At 41.4% G+C, this 19409-nt stretch overlaps 1 protein-coding gene across 1 annotated transcript in view; it reads right to left on the reverse strand.

Annotated features, from left to right (window-relative positions):
* hydin (HYDIN axonemal central pair apparatus protein) overlaps positions 1-19409 on the reverse strand; it is an 869275-nt gene that overhangs the window by 409163 nt on the left and 440703 nt on the right. Inside the window, exon 19 of the mRNA XM_072547579.1 lies at positions 6695-6933. Coding sequence (XP_072403680.1) covers positions 6695-6933 — 239 coding nt within the window. The remainder of the gene's footprint in view (positions 1-6694; positions 6934-19409) is intronic.

A 19409-nucleotide genomic window follows, 5' to 3' on the forward strand; every position in this document is an offset into this window, starting at 1 on the left:
GCAAGGATACAAGACACTATAGCCAATAGCAGATGAAACTAAAATACAATGTAATGAAGAAACAAAATATTTACAAGTGGATATAAATAGCTTATGTGAATTACCCAAAATTTCACAGATGGAGTTTAATGTGGATAAGTGAGAGTTTTGGTTGGAAGAATAGAAAGACAACCGATTATCCAAATGGAACAAAACTCCTGAGTGCTTCAGTACAGAGGACTCTGATGTCCTCATGCATGAGTCACAGAAAACTAGTATGCAGCTACAGCATTTCCAGGGAAGGTAAATGGAATTTAGGTATTTATTGTTAAAGGAATAGAGTATAAAAGTATATTGCTGCAACTGTACAATGCATTAATGGATCTGCACTTGGAGCATTGCATACAGTTTTGATTCCCGTACTTGAGGAAGGATGTTATTATGTTGGAGTTTCACTGGAATAATCACAGAGGGCAACCATCTAGGCAGGACCAGGACTGATGTCTGAGGGGAGTACTGGCTAGTCCAGTTGGGGAGGGTATAAGCTAAAATGACAGGGGGTAGGAACTTATACAGGGAGACAGAGACTGGGAAATGGGGAAAAAAAACAAAAGACAGAAAAACTAAGAAAAGTGATAGACAATTCAAGGACAAGAATCAAATAGGGCCACACTGTAAAATAATGGGAGCAGGACAAAGAATGTTAAAATACTAAGTCTTCAGGCCTTCTGTCTTACTGCATGGAGAATTAACAATAAGTGGATGAATTAGCTGCACAAATAAAGAGAAATGAGTACGATACAGTTCACCTTACAGAGATGTGGCTGCAGGGTGACTATAGTAGGAACTGAATGTTAAGGGTATACAGTTTTTAGAGAGGACAGACAAAAGAAAAAGGTGGGGTAGCATTGCTGATTTGAGAGGAAATTAATGCAATAGTGAGGGAGAATATTAGCTCTGATGGTGTAGAATATGTACGGGCAAAGCTTAGAAACACCCACGGGCAGAAAAAGATATTCAGAGTTGCATATAGACCCCAAACTGTAGTGGTAATATTCAGGAAGGCATTCAACATATAATTAGAGATGCAAACAATAAAGGTACATCTGCAATTATAAGTTTCTTTAATCTACTTATAGATTAGGCAAATTACATCAGTAACTACAACATAGAGAAGGAAATTCCTGGAATCTGTTTGGGATGGTTTTTTGGATCAACAAGTTGAGGAACAAACTAGAGGACTGACCATCCTAGACGGGGTATTGTGTAGTGAGGAATGAATTTAGCTGTGCAAGGCCCCTTGGGGAAGAATGACCATGACATGGAAGAATCCTTCATTAAGATGGAGAATGACAGAGTTGATTCTGAGACTATGGTCCTTAAATAAAGGAAGCTACAATAGTGTGAGGTACAAGCTGGTTATGATAAATTGGGGAATGTTACTTAAAAGAATGACAAACATTTAAAGATGAGCTAGCTAAATGCAATATTTCCAAGTTTGCAAATGAAACAAAACTGGGTGGGAAGATGAACTGTGAAGAAGATGCAGAGATACTTCAGTATGATTTGTTAAATTCATGTGAGTAGGCAAATGCATGGATGAACTATAATGCAGAAAATTAGGAGGCTATCCACTTTGGTGGTAAAAATAGGAAGGAAGATTGTTACCTGAGCGGTGATGAATTGGGAAAGAGGGAGGTGCAATAAGATTAGGACATTCTTGTACACCAGTCACTGAAACTAAGCATACATTTGCAGCAAGCAGTGAAGAAGGCAATTGGTGTGTTGATCTTCATAGCAAGGGGATTTGAGTACAGGAGCAAGCAGTTTTCATCTCCTTATCTGAGGAAGGATGTTCTGGTGATGAAGGGAGCGCATCTAAGGTTTATCAGATTGACTCCTGGGATGGCAGGACTGACATATGAAAAGAGATTGGATTGGTTAGGACTACAGTCACTGGAGTTTAGAAGAGCATCGGAACAGAAGTAGGCCTGTCAGCCCCTTCAGTGTATGCCACCACTCATTGAGATCATGGATGAAATGTGGTCCAACTCCATATACCTGCCTTTGGCTCATATCCATTTGCTCAACAAAACATTATCTATCTCCAATTTGAAGTTAAATACTGCCATTTTGTGGAAGTAAGGCTGCCACATCTACAGCCCTTTGTATGTAGAAATGCTTTCTAACATCTCTCCTGAATAGCCTAGCCTTAATTCTCAGTTCTAGAATCCCTCATCAGTCCAAATAGTTTATCTTTATTTTCTTTATCTATCCCGTCTTTTCCTGTTACTATCCTTTGACCTCAATTAGATTACCCCTCACCTTCAACCACACGGCATCAACATCCACTTCACTAGTTTACAAATCTCCCCCCACCCCCACCTCATCCTAAATCCATCCCTCCAACTCGACACTGCCCTCAATGACATGTCCTACCTGTCTATGTTCCTTCCCATCTATCCGTTCCATCCTCCCCACTGACCTATCACAATCACACATACCCCCCATCTACATCTACCTATCACCTTCCCAGCTATCTTCCCCCACCCTCCTATTTATCTCTCAGCCACTACCACCTCCCTTTCCCCCAATTCCTGATGAAGAGTTTATGCCCAAAAATTGACTCTCCTGCTCCTTGGATGCTACCTGGCCAGCTGTGATTTTCCAGTGCCACACTTTTCAATTACTTAGCCATTATCCCTACTATCTATCGCTTGCCACTCAAACAATTTCCCAGCCATGTCAGTAATGTGTCGTCAATTCCATGAGTTTATACCTTAGTTAACAGTCTCGTACATGGGACTTTACGAAGTGCCTTCTGGATGTCTTTATAAAAACAACACCCATAGACATTGCCCCCTCTACTAACTTAGTCACCACTTCAAAAAAATTCAATGACGTTTATCAGGCTTGTCGTATCTGGCATGAATCCATGCTCGCTCTCCCCGATTGATTGAAATTTGCGAGGTTCAGTTACTCCTTGATTACAGACTCCAATAATTTCCCCACTACGCTTATTAGGCTAACTCTTCTACAATTCCTGGTTTTCCTTTTTCTGGCTTCATAAAAAGTGGAATGACGTGCAAGTGAGGGGTGGGCTTCTCATAGAAACTTATAAAATTCTAACAAGACCAAACAGGGTAAATGCAGGAAAGATGTTCCTGATGTCTGGGGAGGTCAGAACCAGGGGGTCACAGGTTAAGGATATAGAGGACACTATTTAGGACTGAGATGAGGAGAAATGTCTTCATTCAGACAGTGGCTGTCCTGTGGAATTCTCTGCCATAAAAAGTAGCCAAGGCAAAAACCTGATTGTTTCTGAGGAGGAGTTAGATACAGTTCTTAGGGCTAAAGGGATAAAATGGGATGAGAACAAAGCGAGAACAGAGTTCTGAATGCAAGGTTTGTAGCTCAAGTTGAGGTTTAGGGTATAGGTTTGCTCGCTGATCTGTAGGTTTGATATCCAGACGTTTCATTACCTGGCTAGGTAACATCATCAGTGGCGACCTCCAAGTGAAGCGAAGCTATTGTCTCCTGCTTTCTATTTAGAAACGTCTGGATATCAAACCTACAGCTCAGCGAGCAAACCTACGCCCTAGAGTTCTGAATGCTGAGTAGGATGAGCAGCCCTGACCATACTGAACGATGGAGCAGGCCTGAAGGGCTGAATGCCTTACTCCTATTTTCTATGTTTCCATGAGTGAATAAAGTTAGTTTAGTTGGCGATGCTCAGGACAGTGTATGGAAATACTCAAAACTCATAAACCTTGGATTATCAACTACATCTACATCCTTCTCAAACCTCAGCAAATCATGAAATTCAGCAGCTAATATCCACTTCTATATCAACATGAACCTTTGTTCTTTCTCAGTCCCAAATAACGTGTCACCCTAGGATAAAGACTCAACAAATCTCACACTTCACCTGAATGAATGGAGCAAAAATTCCACAACCATTCCAGCAACTTCCCACATAACTTCAACTAGAGAATATAGGAAAAGATTAAACTTTATTGGCTGAGATAAAACTCAGGAATAAAGTGGGGACCATTCACAGTTTTCAAACAGCAGGCAACAGTAATCTCCAACAAGACAAGTCAATCTATCCCTCCTTGATTTAAAATAACATTATCATGATCAAATTGCCCACCATCAACATCCTGGATAAAGCAATGGATTAGAAATTAAACTGAACTTACAAATGATACTGGCTAATTATCAGCTAAATTTTAGTCAGAGTCATATAGCAGTGCAGCAGACCCTTCAAACTCTCATATCTATGCACACCAAATCACACTGATCCCGTTTACCTGCACTTGGTCTATATCCTGCTATGTCCTCACATTTCAAGTACTCAAGTAAATGTTGGAAAAGAACCTACCTCTACCACCCTCTCAGGCAGCACATTCTGCATTTAAATCCACTCTGGGTGATAGAATTCTTTCTCAGATCTCCTGTAAACCACTTGCTCCTCATCCTAAACTTATGCCATCTGGGCTTAAAGTTGATTAATCCTTTCTCACACTCTAACTTGATAGAGTTTCTTTGAAGAAGTGAAAAGGTTGATGATGGCAGAGCGGTGGACATTATCTATTTGGACTCCAGCAAGGTGTTCAACAAGGTTCCGCATGGCAGACATTTCTCCTCATCACAAGGAATCTAGGGAGATCTACCTATTTGGAGACAAAATTGACTTGAAGGAAGGACACAGAGGGTGGTGGTGAAATATAGTTTGTTTTTCGGACTGGAGGCCTGTGCCAAGCTGCGTGCCACAAAGATCGGTGCTGAGTCCACTGCTTTTTTTCATCTGTATAAATGATTCCGATGCAAATATAGGAGGAATGGTGAGTAAGTTTGCAGATGACACCAATATTGATTGAAAGGGCTGATGTTCTGACGAATTGCAGATGGAGTTGAATTTAAATGAATGTGAGGTGCCGTATTTTGATAAGGCAAATCAGAGCAAGATTTATACACTTAATGGTACGATACTGGGAAATGTACTGCGGATGCTGGAAACCAGAGTTTAGATTAGAGTGGTGCTGGAAAAGCACAGCAGGTCAGGCAGCATCCGAGGAGCAGGAGAATCGATGTTTCGGGCAAAAGCCCTTCATCAGGAATGGAGGCAGGGAGCCTCCAGGGTGGAGAGATAAATGGGACGGGGAGGGGGGGAGGGGGGGGAGGGGGGGTGGGGAGAAAGTAGCAAAGATACAATATGTGAATGGGGTTGGGGATGGAGGTGATAGGTCAGATTGGAGGGTGGAGCAGATAGTTGGGAAGGGAGATTGGCAGGTAGGACAGGTCATGAGGACAGTGCTTCCTGCCTCCATCCCTGATGAAGGGCTTTTGCCAGAGACGTTGATTTTCCTACTCCTCAGATGCAGTCTGACGTACTGGGGAATGTAGCTGAAGAAAGAGATCTTGGGGTGCAGATTCATAATTCCTTGAAGGTGGAGTCACAGGTAGACAGTATAATGAAGGCGGTGTTTGGTATACTTGCTTTTATTGTTCAGTTCGGATATCATGTTGCGGCTGTACAAGACATTGGTTGGGCCACTTTTGGAATACAGTGTTCAGTTCTAGTCTCCTTGCTATAAGAACAATGTTGTTAAACTTGAAAGGGTGCAGAAAAGATTTACATAGACATTGCCAGTGTTGGAGGGTTTGAGCAAGAGGGAGAGGCTGATTAAGCTGGGGCCAGAGTATCAGATGCTGAGGGGTGACCTTATAGAAATTTATACAATGATGAGGGGCATGAATAGAGTGAATAGCCAACGTGTTTGTTGCGTCTGCCCCCCCACGCCCCCCACCAGCACCCCGGGGGGGAGGGGTGTGTGTGTGGAGGGTGGAGTCAAAAACTACTGGGCATAGGTTTAAGGTGAGAGGAGAAAGATTTAAAAGGGACCCAAGGGGCAACGTTTTCATGCAGGAAGTGATGCATGTGTATGGAATGTGCTGTCAGAGGAAGTAGTGGAGGCTGGTACAATTACAACATTTAAAAGACATCTTGATGGGTACATAAATAAGAAAGGTTTACACGGATATGGGCCAGGTGCTGGCAAATGGGACTCGATTAATTTAGGATATCTGGTCGGCATCGACAAGTTAGACCGAAGGGTCTGTTTCTGTGCTATACAACTCTATAACTCCATGACAAACACAGACTTTTCTTCACATGAGGAATTTCAAATGTTGCTGAATGCACAGCAGACATCAGTGATATCCCTGCTTTCGCTCTTATGGTAGAGGGAAGGTCATTGATGACACAGCTGAAGATAGTTGGGCCAAAGCCACAAAAATGAGTAAGTCATACTGTAATGTCCTGGAATTAAAATGATTGGCCTCCAACAATCACAACCATCCTTTGTGCTAGGTATGATTCCAACCAATATTTCTCATTACTATCCACTTGATGGCAATTTTACATGGGCTCCCAAATCTATTTATGATCAAATGCTGCCTTGATTCTTGACGTATCTCTGGAATTCACTCTTTTCTCTATGCTTGAACCAAGGACATAATCTGGTGACATTTCCAATTCCTAAAATTCTCCTTATTTCAGTATCAGGACAGGTTACCAAAACCTTGCTCAAAGAAGTAGGTTAGGAGCAGTGCACCCAGTATCCCAACCCAATCTCTTAATTTCCAATCAATTTCCTACCCAGTTTGGCACAGGAGAAGACACCCTCTCAGTCTTTGAAGGGACACTCACCTGAATATTGCTCCAAGGTTAAGAATTGGACCGAATGGTTTATTGGGTACAATGGTGGTTCCAATTCCAGTAGCTTGCACATGAATACTCCTTGTATGGCTGTTCTCTACTTCCAAGTGTACCTTGTCTTCAGACCAGATTGTATCATCAAGATGCGCCACAACATTTAAATCTTTGTGTTGAAGAGGAAGGATCACCATTTCACTCGGCTCCAAACGCCATTTTGATTTTTCTAAAGTCTGAAGTTAATCACATTAGGGACAACTTATTGACATCGATAAAATTAACATATCAAATCTGCAAAAAAATTTTGCAACTAGATCCAGAGCACAGAAATTAAATGACTGAAAGACATGAACATCAAATTTGTTGACATTTCCATTAGAACAGCAGTTAGTGAAGCTTACATAATCAAATTAAATGTTCCAAGACTAACATTTTACTATTTAACTTCTAGATGCTCAAGTCTTTAGTAATGCTATGTACAAAGGGAATCAGTAGCTAGTCAATTAGCAAACTAAAATGTTAATGTAAAGCACAAAATATATCCAAGTTGATCAGCATTTCCAACACTACATTGGAATTTTCTGAAGCTAAATCATGTCGGACTGGACTTTGCAGCTCCAAAAGTCTGGAGAGAATAAAAAACAGGGCAGAATGTGAATGCTGAAGTCCTCCCCCATTTCCAAATCTTTATTTCTGAGCGGTACAGGAATAGGAGTAGGGTGGTAGCCTTGCACGCTATAGGTTAAGACATCATTGACAATGGACATTTTAGACCTTTTGCAATTTTCAACAAGGTGGCTGCATTTTGGAAGCCTTTCTAAATTGTGACTGATAAATGGAGATGTGTCCAGATGTGAATCATGGATTGCAATCAGGAAGAGTACAAAATGTGACAGAAAGATGTTGACCCTCCCTCTCTTTATTATTCATGATGAAATACTGTAGCTGTGATACATCTAATAATAGCACAGATTGTTGGTCATTAATCTGTTGCCACAATGTTTCTTCCAAAAACTGGCAAGCTGTCAAGGGAAGGGCAATATTTAAAAAGGAGAAATGTCTTTAAGTGCAGTGGGCAATATTTTTCATTGGATAAAGCTCTATTTTGCAAAGCATAGCCCAATGTCAGATTAATAACTAATGCTTAATTTGTCCCCATGGCTTTTACCAAATCTTAAAGAATATTTCAACCATCTGTTTGTATGTTTCAAAGCTTTGACAGAAATCTGAGCTTTGATTTCTTTAAAGGTTCTGAGAGATGCTGCTCAGCAGAATATTGTACACAAATATCCAGGGGAATGTTAATTTGATGAACTGTTTTTAACATTGCAAATCACTGGTGAATTTTAGTCAGTAGGGGTTTCTTACATAGCTATGCAAAGGAAAGCAGATAAGCTTATTCTCACAGAACCATGTGCTTCAGAAGAGCATAATGTGCCTATTAATAGAACATAGACCAGTATAGCACAGTACACACCTTTTTGCGCTCGATATTGCGTCAGCCTTCTAAGATCAGACTAACCTACATACCCTTTATTGTACTATCTTCCATGTGCCTATCCAAGAGTCACTTAAACCATTGTGATAAACATAAATGATCTGGAGGAATGTATAGGTGGTCAGATCAGCAAGTTTGCAGATGACACTAAGATTGGTGGAATAGCAGATAGTGAAAGGGATAGACAGATTGAAGATTGGGCAGAGAATTGGCAGATGGACTTCCACCCGGGCACATGTGACGTGATGTATTTTGGAAGATCCAATTCTAGAGTGAACTATACCGTAAATGGAAAAGCCCTGGGGAAAATTGATGGACAGAGAGATCTGGGTGTTCAGATCTTTTGTACCCTGAGGGTGGCAATGCAGGTCAACGTAGTGGTCAAGAAGGCATAAGGCATCGGATGCTTTGGAGAAGGTGCAGAGGAGGTTCACTAGAATGTTGCCTGGTATGGAAGGCGCAAGCTATGAAGAGAGGTTGAGTAGATTAGGATGATTTCATTAGAAAGACAGAGGTTGAGGGGAGACCTGATCGAAGTGTACAAAAATATGAGAGGTATTGACAGGGTGGATAGCAAGAAGCTTTTTCCCCCAAGAGTGGGGGACTTAATTACAAGGGGTCACGAGTTGAAGATGAGAGGGGAAAGGTTTAAGGAAGATATGCGTGGAAAGTTCTTTGTGCAGACAGTGGTGGGGGTCTGGAACACGTTGCCATTGGAGGTGGTAGAGGCAGGCACAATAGTGTCATTTAACATGTATCTAGACAGATACAGGAATGAACAGGGAGCAGAGGTATACAACGCCTTAGAAAATAGGCGACAGGTTTAGATAGAGGATCTGGATCAACTCAGGCTTGAAGGGCCAAAGGGCCTGTTCCCATGCTGTAATTTATTTGTTCTTTGTAAATGTCCCTAATGTATTTGACTCTACTACCACTGCTGGCAGTGCATTCCATGCAGCCCCCCACTCTCTATATAAAGAACCTACCTCTGACATCTCCCCTAAACCTTTCTTCAATCACCTTAAAATTATGCCCCCTTGTGATAGAAATTTCCATATGGGAAAAGGTCGCTGGCTATCCACTCTATCTATGCCTCTCATCATCTTGTACACCTCTATCAAGTCTCCTCTCATCCTTCTTTGCTCCAATGAGAAAAGCCCTAGCTTCCTCAACCTTTCTTCATTAGACATACCCTCCAGTCCAGGAAGCATCCTGGCAAATGTCCTCTGCACTCTCTCTAAAGATTTCCCATCTTTCCTATAATGAGGCGACCAGAACTGAACACAATATTCCAAGAGTGGTCTAACCAGGGCTTTATAGAGCTGCAGCATCATCTCATGGCTCTTAAACTCAATCCCCCTGCTAACGAAAGCATTACACCTTATGCTTTCTTTACAATCCAAACAATCTGGGGATGACTTTGAGGGATCTATGGACATGGACCCCAAGTTTCTTCTGTTCCTCCACACTACCAAGAATCCTGCCTTTAACCATATATTCTGCATTTATATTCAACCTTCCAAAATGAATGACGTCACACTTTCCCAGGTTGAACTCCATGTGTCACTTATCAGCCCAGTTCTGCATCCTGTCAATGTCCTGTTGCAGCATACAACAGCTCTCCACACTATCCACAACTCTACCAAACTTCATGTCATTGGCAAACGTACTAACCCATCCTTCCACTTCCTCACCCAAGTCATTCATAAAAATCACAAACAGCAGAGGTCCCAGAACAGATCCCTGTGGAACACCACTGGTCACTGAGATCTAAGCTGAATACTTTCCATCTACTACCACCCTCTGACTTCTATAGGCCAGCTTATTCTGTATCCAGACAGACAGGTTTCCCTGTATCCAATGCCTTCTTACTTTCTGAATGGGCCTACCATGGGGAACCTTATCAAACGCCTTGCTAAAATCAATATACACCACATCCACTGCTCAAACTTCTCGTGTTTTGTCACATCCTCAAAGAATTCAATAAGGTCTGTGAGGCATGACCTGTCCCTCACAAAGCCATGCTGACCATGTTTAATCAAAATTTGTTTTTCCAAATAATTATAAATCCTGTCTCTCAGAATCCTCTCCAACACTTTGCCCACCACAAACATAATTCCGACTGGTCTGTAATTCTCAGGATTATCCCTATTCCCTTTCTTGAACAAGGGAATGACATTTACCACCCTCCAATCATCTGGGACTACTCCAGTGGACAGTGAAGATGCAAAGATCATTGCCAAAGGCTCGGCAAACTCTTCTCTCGCTTCCTGCACTAACCTAGGGTATATCCCATCTGATCTCGGGGATTTATCTATCCTTATGTTTTTCAAAATTTTCAGCACATCCTCCTTCCTATCATGTTCTAGTATATAGTCTGTTTCACGCTGTCCTCAGAAATGTCAACATCCATCTCAGTAGTTAACACTGAAGCAAAGTATTCATTAAGAACCTCCCCTACTTCCTCTGATTATTTGTTTAATTTGGCATATTTATGAGCTTTACAAAGACTTCCAAAAATTATTATGTTTCTTGTCTGTTTGGCTTATTGACGACACCAGGTAAGTGGATGGGGATAGGTGAGGTAGTTAGAGCAAGAGGTGACAGAGGATGAGAGGGGTAGAAGGTATTGGCTAGTGGTGAGGCTTTACACTCATCTGTGTAACTGGGTTGGTGTCTTTGTGAATGGATACCGGTCTTTTAACTTGGCCACTTCAACACTGCCCTCCCCTCTGTCACTGGGTCATTTCCACATCCAACAGATGAAAATTCTGCCAGTAAGCACTGACAAGACAGGGCTAGGATCATAACATTGGAAAAATTCCTGACTGTTAATTCCCACTCCATACAGCCCATTAACTTTGCATTACAGGAAAAGTCAAAGTTTAGTCTCCAATCAATCCAATCAATATATAGGATCTTGGGCTATGTAAATAGAGGTAGAGGTAAAGTCACCATAGTCCCAGCAGACCATATTCCGCTTTCTCATTAGAAAGAGACTGATGGTCAGTTTAACCTAAAGGTCACTATGCCCAGACAAACGGTAAGGCTTATGATAGAACTTTCATAAATAGGGTTACCAAATATGAAGCCTGTAACAACAGCTTTGCATTCAATTCTGGAAATCTTTTGGGAAGGATGTGGGGGTCATTGAGAGGGTATATCAGAGATTTGTCAGTATTGTTCCTGAGATGCGAGCCACCAGACCTAGCTACCACCTGCTGGCTCTTCTTCATCAAGATTGGATGCAGGTCGAGCAGTAGCTGTTCAGCAGAGTGTTATACAGGAGCAAGGAATGGAATGAATATTTCAACAACCTATTTGGTAGCATAGAATCAAAGAATCCCTAAAGTATGGAAGCAGACCATTTGGCTCATTGAGTCCACACCAGCCCTCCAAATAGCATTCCACCCAGACCAACCAACACCCACCCCCCCGCCCCCTGCCGCCCCCTGCCCCCCCCCCCCCCCCCCCCCCCCCCCCCCCCCCCCCCCCCCCCCCACCCCACCCTATCATGATAACATTATTTCCTATGGCTAATGCACCCAGCCTACACTACCTGGACACCATGAGTAATTTAGCATGGATGATCTACCTAACCTGCACATCTTTTGGACTGTGGGAGGAAAACAGAGCATCTGGACAAAACCCATACAGTCTTGGGGAGAACATGCAAACTCCACACAGAGTGTTGCTCGAGGTTGGAATTGAGCCTGGGTCCCTAGTGCTGTGAGGCAGCAGTGCTAACTACTGAGCTACTGTGCCACCCTATTTAGTGGTTGGTAAGGAACTCTAAATCCCCAAAAAAGCTGCCCTAGGACTCTATCCTGTTGACAAAGTATTAATTTGGCTTTAGCAAACAAGGTAGTGAAATCAATTCAAGCAAAGTACTATAGATACTGAGATCTGAAATAAAAAAACGCGGATATCCAAACAGGTCTGGTCACATCTGTAGAGCGACAGAAGGAAAGTTAATGTTTCTGTGGCAGTTCTAATACTCTTCTTTGGTACTGAAGGGGGCTGGAAATTGATGATTTTTATGCTGTTGAACAACAGAAACAAGTGGAGCAGTTGGGAAAGATGCTCAGAGCAAAAGGCAAAGGGAGTACTAATGGTAGGAGATGAGAGATAGAAATGAAGTGCAGTGTTCAAGGAAAACATCAATAGCAAAAAGAGTTCTAAATTTATTGAACTCATGGTTGAGTTCTGAAGACTGTGAAGCGCTGAGGCAAAAAAACTTAGGTACAATTCCTCCGGCCTGCATCAGGCTTTGCTGGAACAGTGCAGCAGACCTAGAAAAGAAATGATAGTGTAAGAGAAGGGTGGCATAATAAAATGGCAAGCAACCAGGTCAGGGTAATTCCTGTGGACAGAACAGAAGTGTTCTGTAAAACTGTCTCCCAGTCTGTATTTGGTCTTGCCAATGTAGAGGAGAGTGCATTGTGAACTATGATTACAGTGGATTATATTGAAAGAAGTAGAAGTAACATGCTGCTTCACCTGGAAGGTATGTTTGTAGGCTTGGACAGTAAGAAGGGAGGAGTTTAAGGAGCGAGTGTTATACCTTCTGCGAATGCATGAAAATATGTTGTGTTGGGAGTGACCAAAGATTGGGTCAGGGTGTCACAGAGGGACTAGTACCTGTGGAATGCTGACAGGATTGTAAAGATGTGTTTGGTAGTGGCACCTTGTTGGAGGGATGGCAAATGATGAATCCTTGAATACAGAGGCAATTGTCAAATTACAAAGTCTCAATGAAGAGTTCAAGGACAAGCCGGAGGACAAGTCTGGGTGGATTATCCTTCGGAGGGTCAGTGTGGACTTGTTGGGCTAAATTCCACATTATGGGGATTCTATAATTCTATGAAAGGGTGGGATCCAGGTCAAGGGAGATGGGTGAAAGGGTCCACGGAGTGGATAGTTAATCAATAGTAAGGTAACTAATTTTGTGTTTTGAATCAAACAAGTGGGTGTCAACCCTGTGTAGGGAAACAAAACAGATTGTGATCCAGCTGTAAAAGACAAGTAAATACTTTTTTTTTAAAATGGTAAATGGATGGCCAGGAATAAATAACATGCAACAGTTTTGGAGAAAAGGAATACCAAGTCTAAACATATTGACATCAGAAAGGTATAGTTTACAGAAGAGAAGATATGCATGGATGATGAAAAGAATGAAGAAAATCTCTAAGTCGTCAGTGTTGATGTAGTCAGTTTCGTAAAAAAACTGGGTCACTAAGTAATTTATTGCTCAGCCACATGCTTCAAATGGTCTCTTGCTCCATTCCCACTCTGAATTGAACAAACTGATCTCACCACTTGAGGCCCAACAATTAGCTTCACTAAGGGCAGGAGGAAAGAAACATCCAACATTCAAACTCTGTCATTATCTAGTAAGGTGAAAACCGAAACGTCTATTTTCCTGCTCCTCGGATGCTGCCTGACCTGCTGTGCTTTTCCAGCTCCACATTCTCGACTCATCATCTAGTAACACTCCCCTCGGCTGTTTGTTGATATTGGTCACAGTCAGGTCCATTGTGGTACTTTGCAGAAATGAATAGCTTGCTGAGATCTTAAACATGGGCCATCAATGAAAATTGCTCACTTAGATTTAGACTTTATTGCCACATTTACTCAAGTACAGGAGACAGTGAAAAGTGTACAATCTCACTATACACAGCACCATCTTAGGTACAAAAATACTAAAGGAAAAATATCTAGGTACAAAATAGTAAAAGAAGCAAAGTTTAAAAAGTTAAGCATTAACTTCAAAGAAAAAGTAGAAAAATAAAGAAATAAGGTAACAGTTGACATTAAAGTCCTTCTTAATATCAACTAGAAAAATAAAAGAATAAAGTTAAAAGTAGTTGGATTATGGAGATCATTTTATGTTGAAGGGACCCAGGCATAACTCACTGCCTTCAGGAGAGGGAGGGAGAATTCTGATGGGAAAAAAAGAATTGCAGGAAACAAGTATTCTGGATTAACAATGCCATATAGTTTTTAAAAAAGTTTTATAGACATATGGCTTCTCTAAATATTGTTAAGGTGGGCATAAAAAGAGGCTTCTAAATCTTTACATCTTTGGGTCAAGGGGTCAGCACACCCTGGAATTTTTGCAGCTCGAATTAAAGATGTACTGATTTTTTAGAAGCTACCCAGCAATATGAAATATCAAAGCAATGTTCATTATTTCTTTATAATAAGCTTGCCAATAAAATGTCATCAAATTGTGCAGGTCAATTGCATAATGCCCTGTGGCATTTTCTGTACTCAGAGAACCAATAATTAATGGACTGTTTTGTGGAACATACTCCTGCAAATTTTAAATAGCCGAAACCCAATGAAATAAAATACCATTTGACAGTGACTATAGTGGTTAAATCCACAATTTGCACTCTTAAATCACTGAAGTTGCTTTAATAGAAACCAGCAAACTCTTTACTTTTACGATCAGGAAAGACTAGAAGCCTCACACCTCTGTTTCCATTTATGTCATGTATAATTCTAACCTGGGAGATTTTTCAATATTCTTTCACCATTGCTGGAACTCAAACTTTCTACCTAATCTTAAAACTCCACCGAACAACATTTTAATAAAGAAAATCACTTTCACAGGAAGACTATTGTTATATTCTCAAGGACAACAAGGATACAAATGCATGTGAGCCTTGCCAGCGTTACCAACAAACATAGAACACTACAGTGCAGTACAGGCCCTTTGGCCCTCAATGTTGCACCAACCTGTGAAACCAATCTGAAGCCCACACTACCCGATTCCATTCTTGTCCACATGCCAATCCAATGACCATTTAAATGCCCTTAAAGTTGGTGCGTCTACTATTGCTGCAGGCAGTGCGTTCCACACCCCTACCCTGTGAGTAAAGAAATTACCTCTGACATCTGTCCTATATCTATCATCCATCAATTTAAAGTTATATCCCCTTGTGCTAGCCATCGCCACCTGAGGAAAAATGCTCTCACTGTCCAACCTGTCTAACCCTCTGATTATCATTTATGTACCAATTCAGTCACCTGGAGCTAATCTAAACTTAGAATTAATCTGTAACAGTGTTCTTAAATCTTAAATAGTGGTTCTTCCTCATCCAGTTTCAAACAACAATCTTATGGAATGGCAATGAGATGTGTGGTGAGGGACTGATGCATACCCTACATTGCACGGCCAAGCTACAGAAGAATTTAGCATTTGCGGACAGCAGCTTGCCAAATATTTCCCAATATCACCATTTAAGTAATACGCTGCAATTCCGCAATCCAATGACGAGTAAGTTCCACTTCTCCAAGTTTGAAAATCTCGACGGGAATCCCCTCTACTGTTGTGACTTTTCCAGTCTTCGTGTGTCTAATGGAGGCTTCAAGTTCTGCCACACTTGGTGGGAATCCAAGGTCATCTTTGATGGGGAGTACGTAGAATTTCTTCAAACATATTCTCATCAACGATTATATTGTGGTTTAGGAGTTCTTTGAAGTGTAGGTTACCAGGACCAAGAGATTTATCAGCTTTAATCCCATTAACCTCCCTTGCACTTTTATGTTATTAATTCCCCTTACTAATGCCTCCTTGTCACAAGACCATCAGTTCCTTCGCATTTCTGATAAATTATTAATGTCTTTGTCCATTAAGTAAAACTGTGGAAGTTAATAAATTTCTCTAACAAAAACAAAGAATGTTGGCAATGTTGCTAGATCCAACTTCCTGTTGATTACATCCCTTACATCACCCTACCACTTGGAGGCCTATAGACAATTCCCACAAATATATTCCACCCTGTTGCTTCCTAGCCAAGCCTTTACTAACAACACCATTCCAACTAGATTAGAGTAGATCAGATTAGATTACTTAGTGTGGAAACAGGTCCTTTGGGCCAACAAGTCCACACCGACATTCCGAAGAGCAACCCACCCAGACCCATTCCCCTACATTTACCCCTTCACCTAACACTACAGGCAATTTAGCATGGCCAATTCACCTAACCTGCACATTTTTGGACTGTGGGAGGAAACCGGAGCACCGGGGGAAACCCCCGCAGACTCAGGGAGAATGTGCAAACTCCACACAGACAGTTGCCTGAAGCAGGAATTGAATGCGGGTCTCTGGCGCTGTGAGGCAGCAGTGCTAACCACTCTGCCACCGTGCTGTTCCATCTCCTTTTCCCTTGAACTTCCCAAATGTTGACTATATTTATCTGTCTTGTACAAGCACTTAGATCACACTTTGATAGGTAAGGTCATCACTCATGTACAGCAGAGTCTGTTTAAACTCAGCAATGTGTACAAATGACTCTACTGTGTTCAGGTTTTCCCCACGTGCAAATCTCACTCCCATTTCCTTACCAGCAAAAATGAGATCCCTCGGAACTGAAGGCATCATTTTCAGATCATAATTCCAGTGCCACTTTGGACAGGCAATGAAGTTTTCATTATTACATGAAAATCTAGTCTGTGAGGTGTTTGGCAATTGACTGATACTGATATTTTCTTTAATTAAGGTAAGGGTGATCAGAGGACTTTGAAACAAAGGTGGAAAATGGAGTTAAAACACCAATCAACCATTATCTGACTGAGTGGCAGACAAAGTTCAAGAGAATAAATGTCCAACTCCTGTGCTTCTCTGTATGGCACCATACTCTTACCATAGGTATTATAACTCAACAATAATATTTTATAATCAACAAGTGCATGGTCACTTTACTGATTTAATCAATGCTGCTTTAGTTAATTTACAGTGCCAAAATATTAATTGCATTCCATAAAAGAAATAGCTGCATAATTCAATAGAACCAATTCTTTCTACAGGTCTATATACAAACTTAGATTATATGGTACAAAATAATCATGTTAGAGAATCATATGACAAATGGCACAATTATATACATCATTTTCAACTGTAAAACTGGAATAAAACAAGACAAATTTATCAGTGAGCTTGCCTGTGCTTTCTCTGTGTCTCACTATTAAATTTGAGACTTTTTTTTTCTCTATAGGCATCACAGACGGTGATGGCAAATTTGTAACTTACCTTACTCACATATCCACAGCCCTAACTCCAACTTTCCCCTTCCGTCCTGAAGCTAATAACTAAGAATACAGACTCCACACAATGCTTCTGCATCTTGGACAAGTGATCATTATTCTTGAGTACTTTTGATAGAAGACATGATTCTTGAAGATTTTCTCCTTGCATTCAACAGGACAATTCACAAGAATCCCAATTCAAGGACAAAACGAACATTTATACTGCATACTTGGTTAGCAAGTGGACTTCTATTGATAGTCATAGAGAAAAGTCCTTTGGCATACCAGGTCTGTGCCAATCAAAAACAACCACCTAACTATTCTGAACAGATTTTCCAGCTCTTGGCCCAGAGGCTAGTCTGCCTTATCACAAAATTAAAAATCACACAACACCAAGTTATCGTCCAACAGGTTTATTCGAAAGTACTAGCTTTTGCACTGCTGCTCTTTCGTCAGACAGCTACCCCAGTCCAACACCAGCATCTCCACATTTTGGTATCATAAGTACATATCTAAATACAATTTAAATGTTATGAGAGTTTCTGTCTCTACCACTCTTACAGACAGTGAGTTCCAGATTCCCACCATTGCGTGGGCAAAATAATTTCTCACATTTTACTTTGGATTATGTGTTGACCATCTTTTTGGAGTGACATTAGATTACAGTTAGTCTCACAATAGGGTGGTTTCGCATTTGTAGTCGTGCTTTGCTATGCATAGCCTCAAGTCTGAGTCTGCCTTCTTGGGTTGGAAGCTAAAATAGCACTTACTGAGCAGTAACACAGTCAACCCTTTGTGACCCCCTTCCAACCAAACCATGTATTCTTCCTATAACAAGATGATTTTTGAAGACCCTAAATTAGATTAGATTAGCTTACTTACAGTGTGGAAACAGGCCCTTCGGCCCAACAAGTCCACACCGCCCCGCCGAAGCGCAACCCACCCATACCCCTACATATACCCCTTACCTAACACTAGGGACAATTTAACATGGCCAATTCACCTGCCCTGCACATCTTTGGACTGTGGGAGGAAACCGGAGCACCCGGAGGAAACCCACGCAGACACAGGGAGAATGTGCAAACTCCACTCCTGAGGCGGGAATTGAACCCAGGTCTCTGGTGCTGTGAGGCAGCAGTGCTAACCACTGTGCCACCGTGCCGCTGCCTTCTCCATACTTTCCCCAAGTACCCACTACACTATATGTATGTCACCCAAACCCCTCAAATTGCAAAGTTATTTTGTAATTATGCACAGATAACAATTAGTTTATGTAAAATTGATGCAGATCTTGTTGTTTAAAAGTGAACCTGCTGATTTTACTCAATAAGTACAGGAAAATTCAATCAGGCAATTTATCACAATTCTTTAACCTTCCAGATGGTTTAATTAATGTCAATTTAGTTAAAGAGAATAAATTTCTGAGCAGCATTTGCCTAAAATAAGAAAAGTCTCCCAGGAATCAAAAATGTGTAGTGAGTTGCAGATGAGTGGAAAAGAGCTTTGCATTCTGATGACAATCCACACTTCCCAGAAAATTAGTTATTATTACAGACCACTATTAGAATCCATTCGTCATGTAACCAGGAGGTGTTGAATCGTAGGGAGATGTCACAGATTATTGAGTTGCCACTCCAAGACTTTCCAGTGTGACCTCATGATACTTGGGAGATAATAGGGCAAACTTAACGGGCTTGGCAAAGAGCAAGGGGGTGGGGAGGGATGGTAAAATACTTTAGCATAATACAGCTAGCCTAATGAATTGTACCTTTCTGCCAGGAATCTCTTTCTCAATGTCTGCTGATGTTCTTTTCCCCCTGCTTTCTACCTTCTTGGTGTTACCACTCTTCTTCTGGGTGCCTGATTATCTTTCTCTCTTTGGACTCCTGGATACTTATCTCCACCTCTACTCCTGATTCTCTTTTGTTAACGCCTATTTTGGGTCCCACACCTGCTGTCTTTCACAGCACTTCTGCATACTCCCACTGACTAATTTCTGGGCCCTTTAAATGTTTAAAGGAGAAATAGAAAAGCCAAAAAAGTGTGCACAATTAGAGATGCTGCTGCATGGACTGAGACCTGTGGTTTGTTGGGAATTATAGTCCTAGCCTTCACCTTAGAAAACAGCACCAGAGTATCCACCTCATCCTTCTAGAGTACTAACCCTTCCTACCC

Source organism: Chiloscyllium punctatum, chromosome 26 (assembly GCF_047496795.1).
Source record: "Chiloscyllium punctatum isolate Juve2018m chromosome 26, sChiPun1.3, whole genome shotgun sequence".
Classification (NCBI taxonomy): Eukaryota; Metazoa; Chordata; class Chondrichthyes; order Orectolobiformes; family Hemiscylliidae; genus Chiloscyllium; species Chiloscyllium punctatum.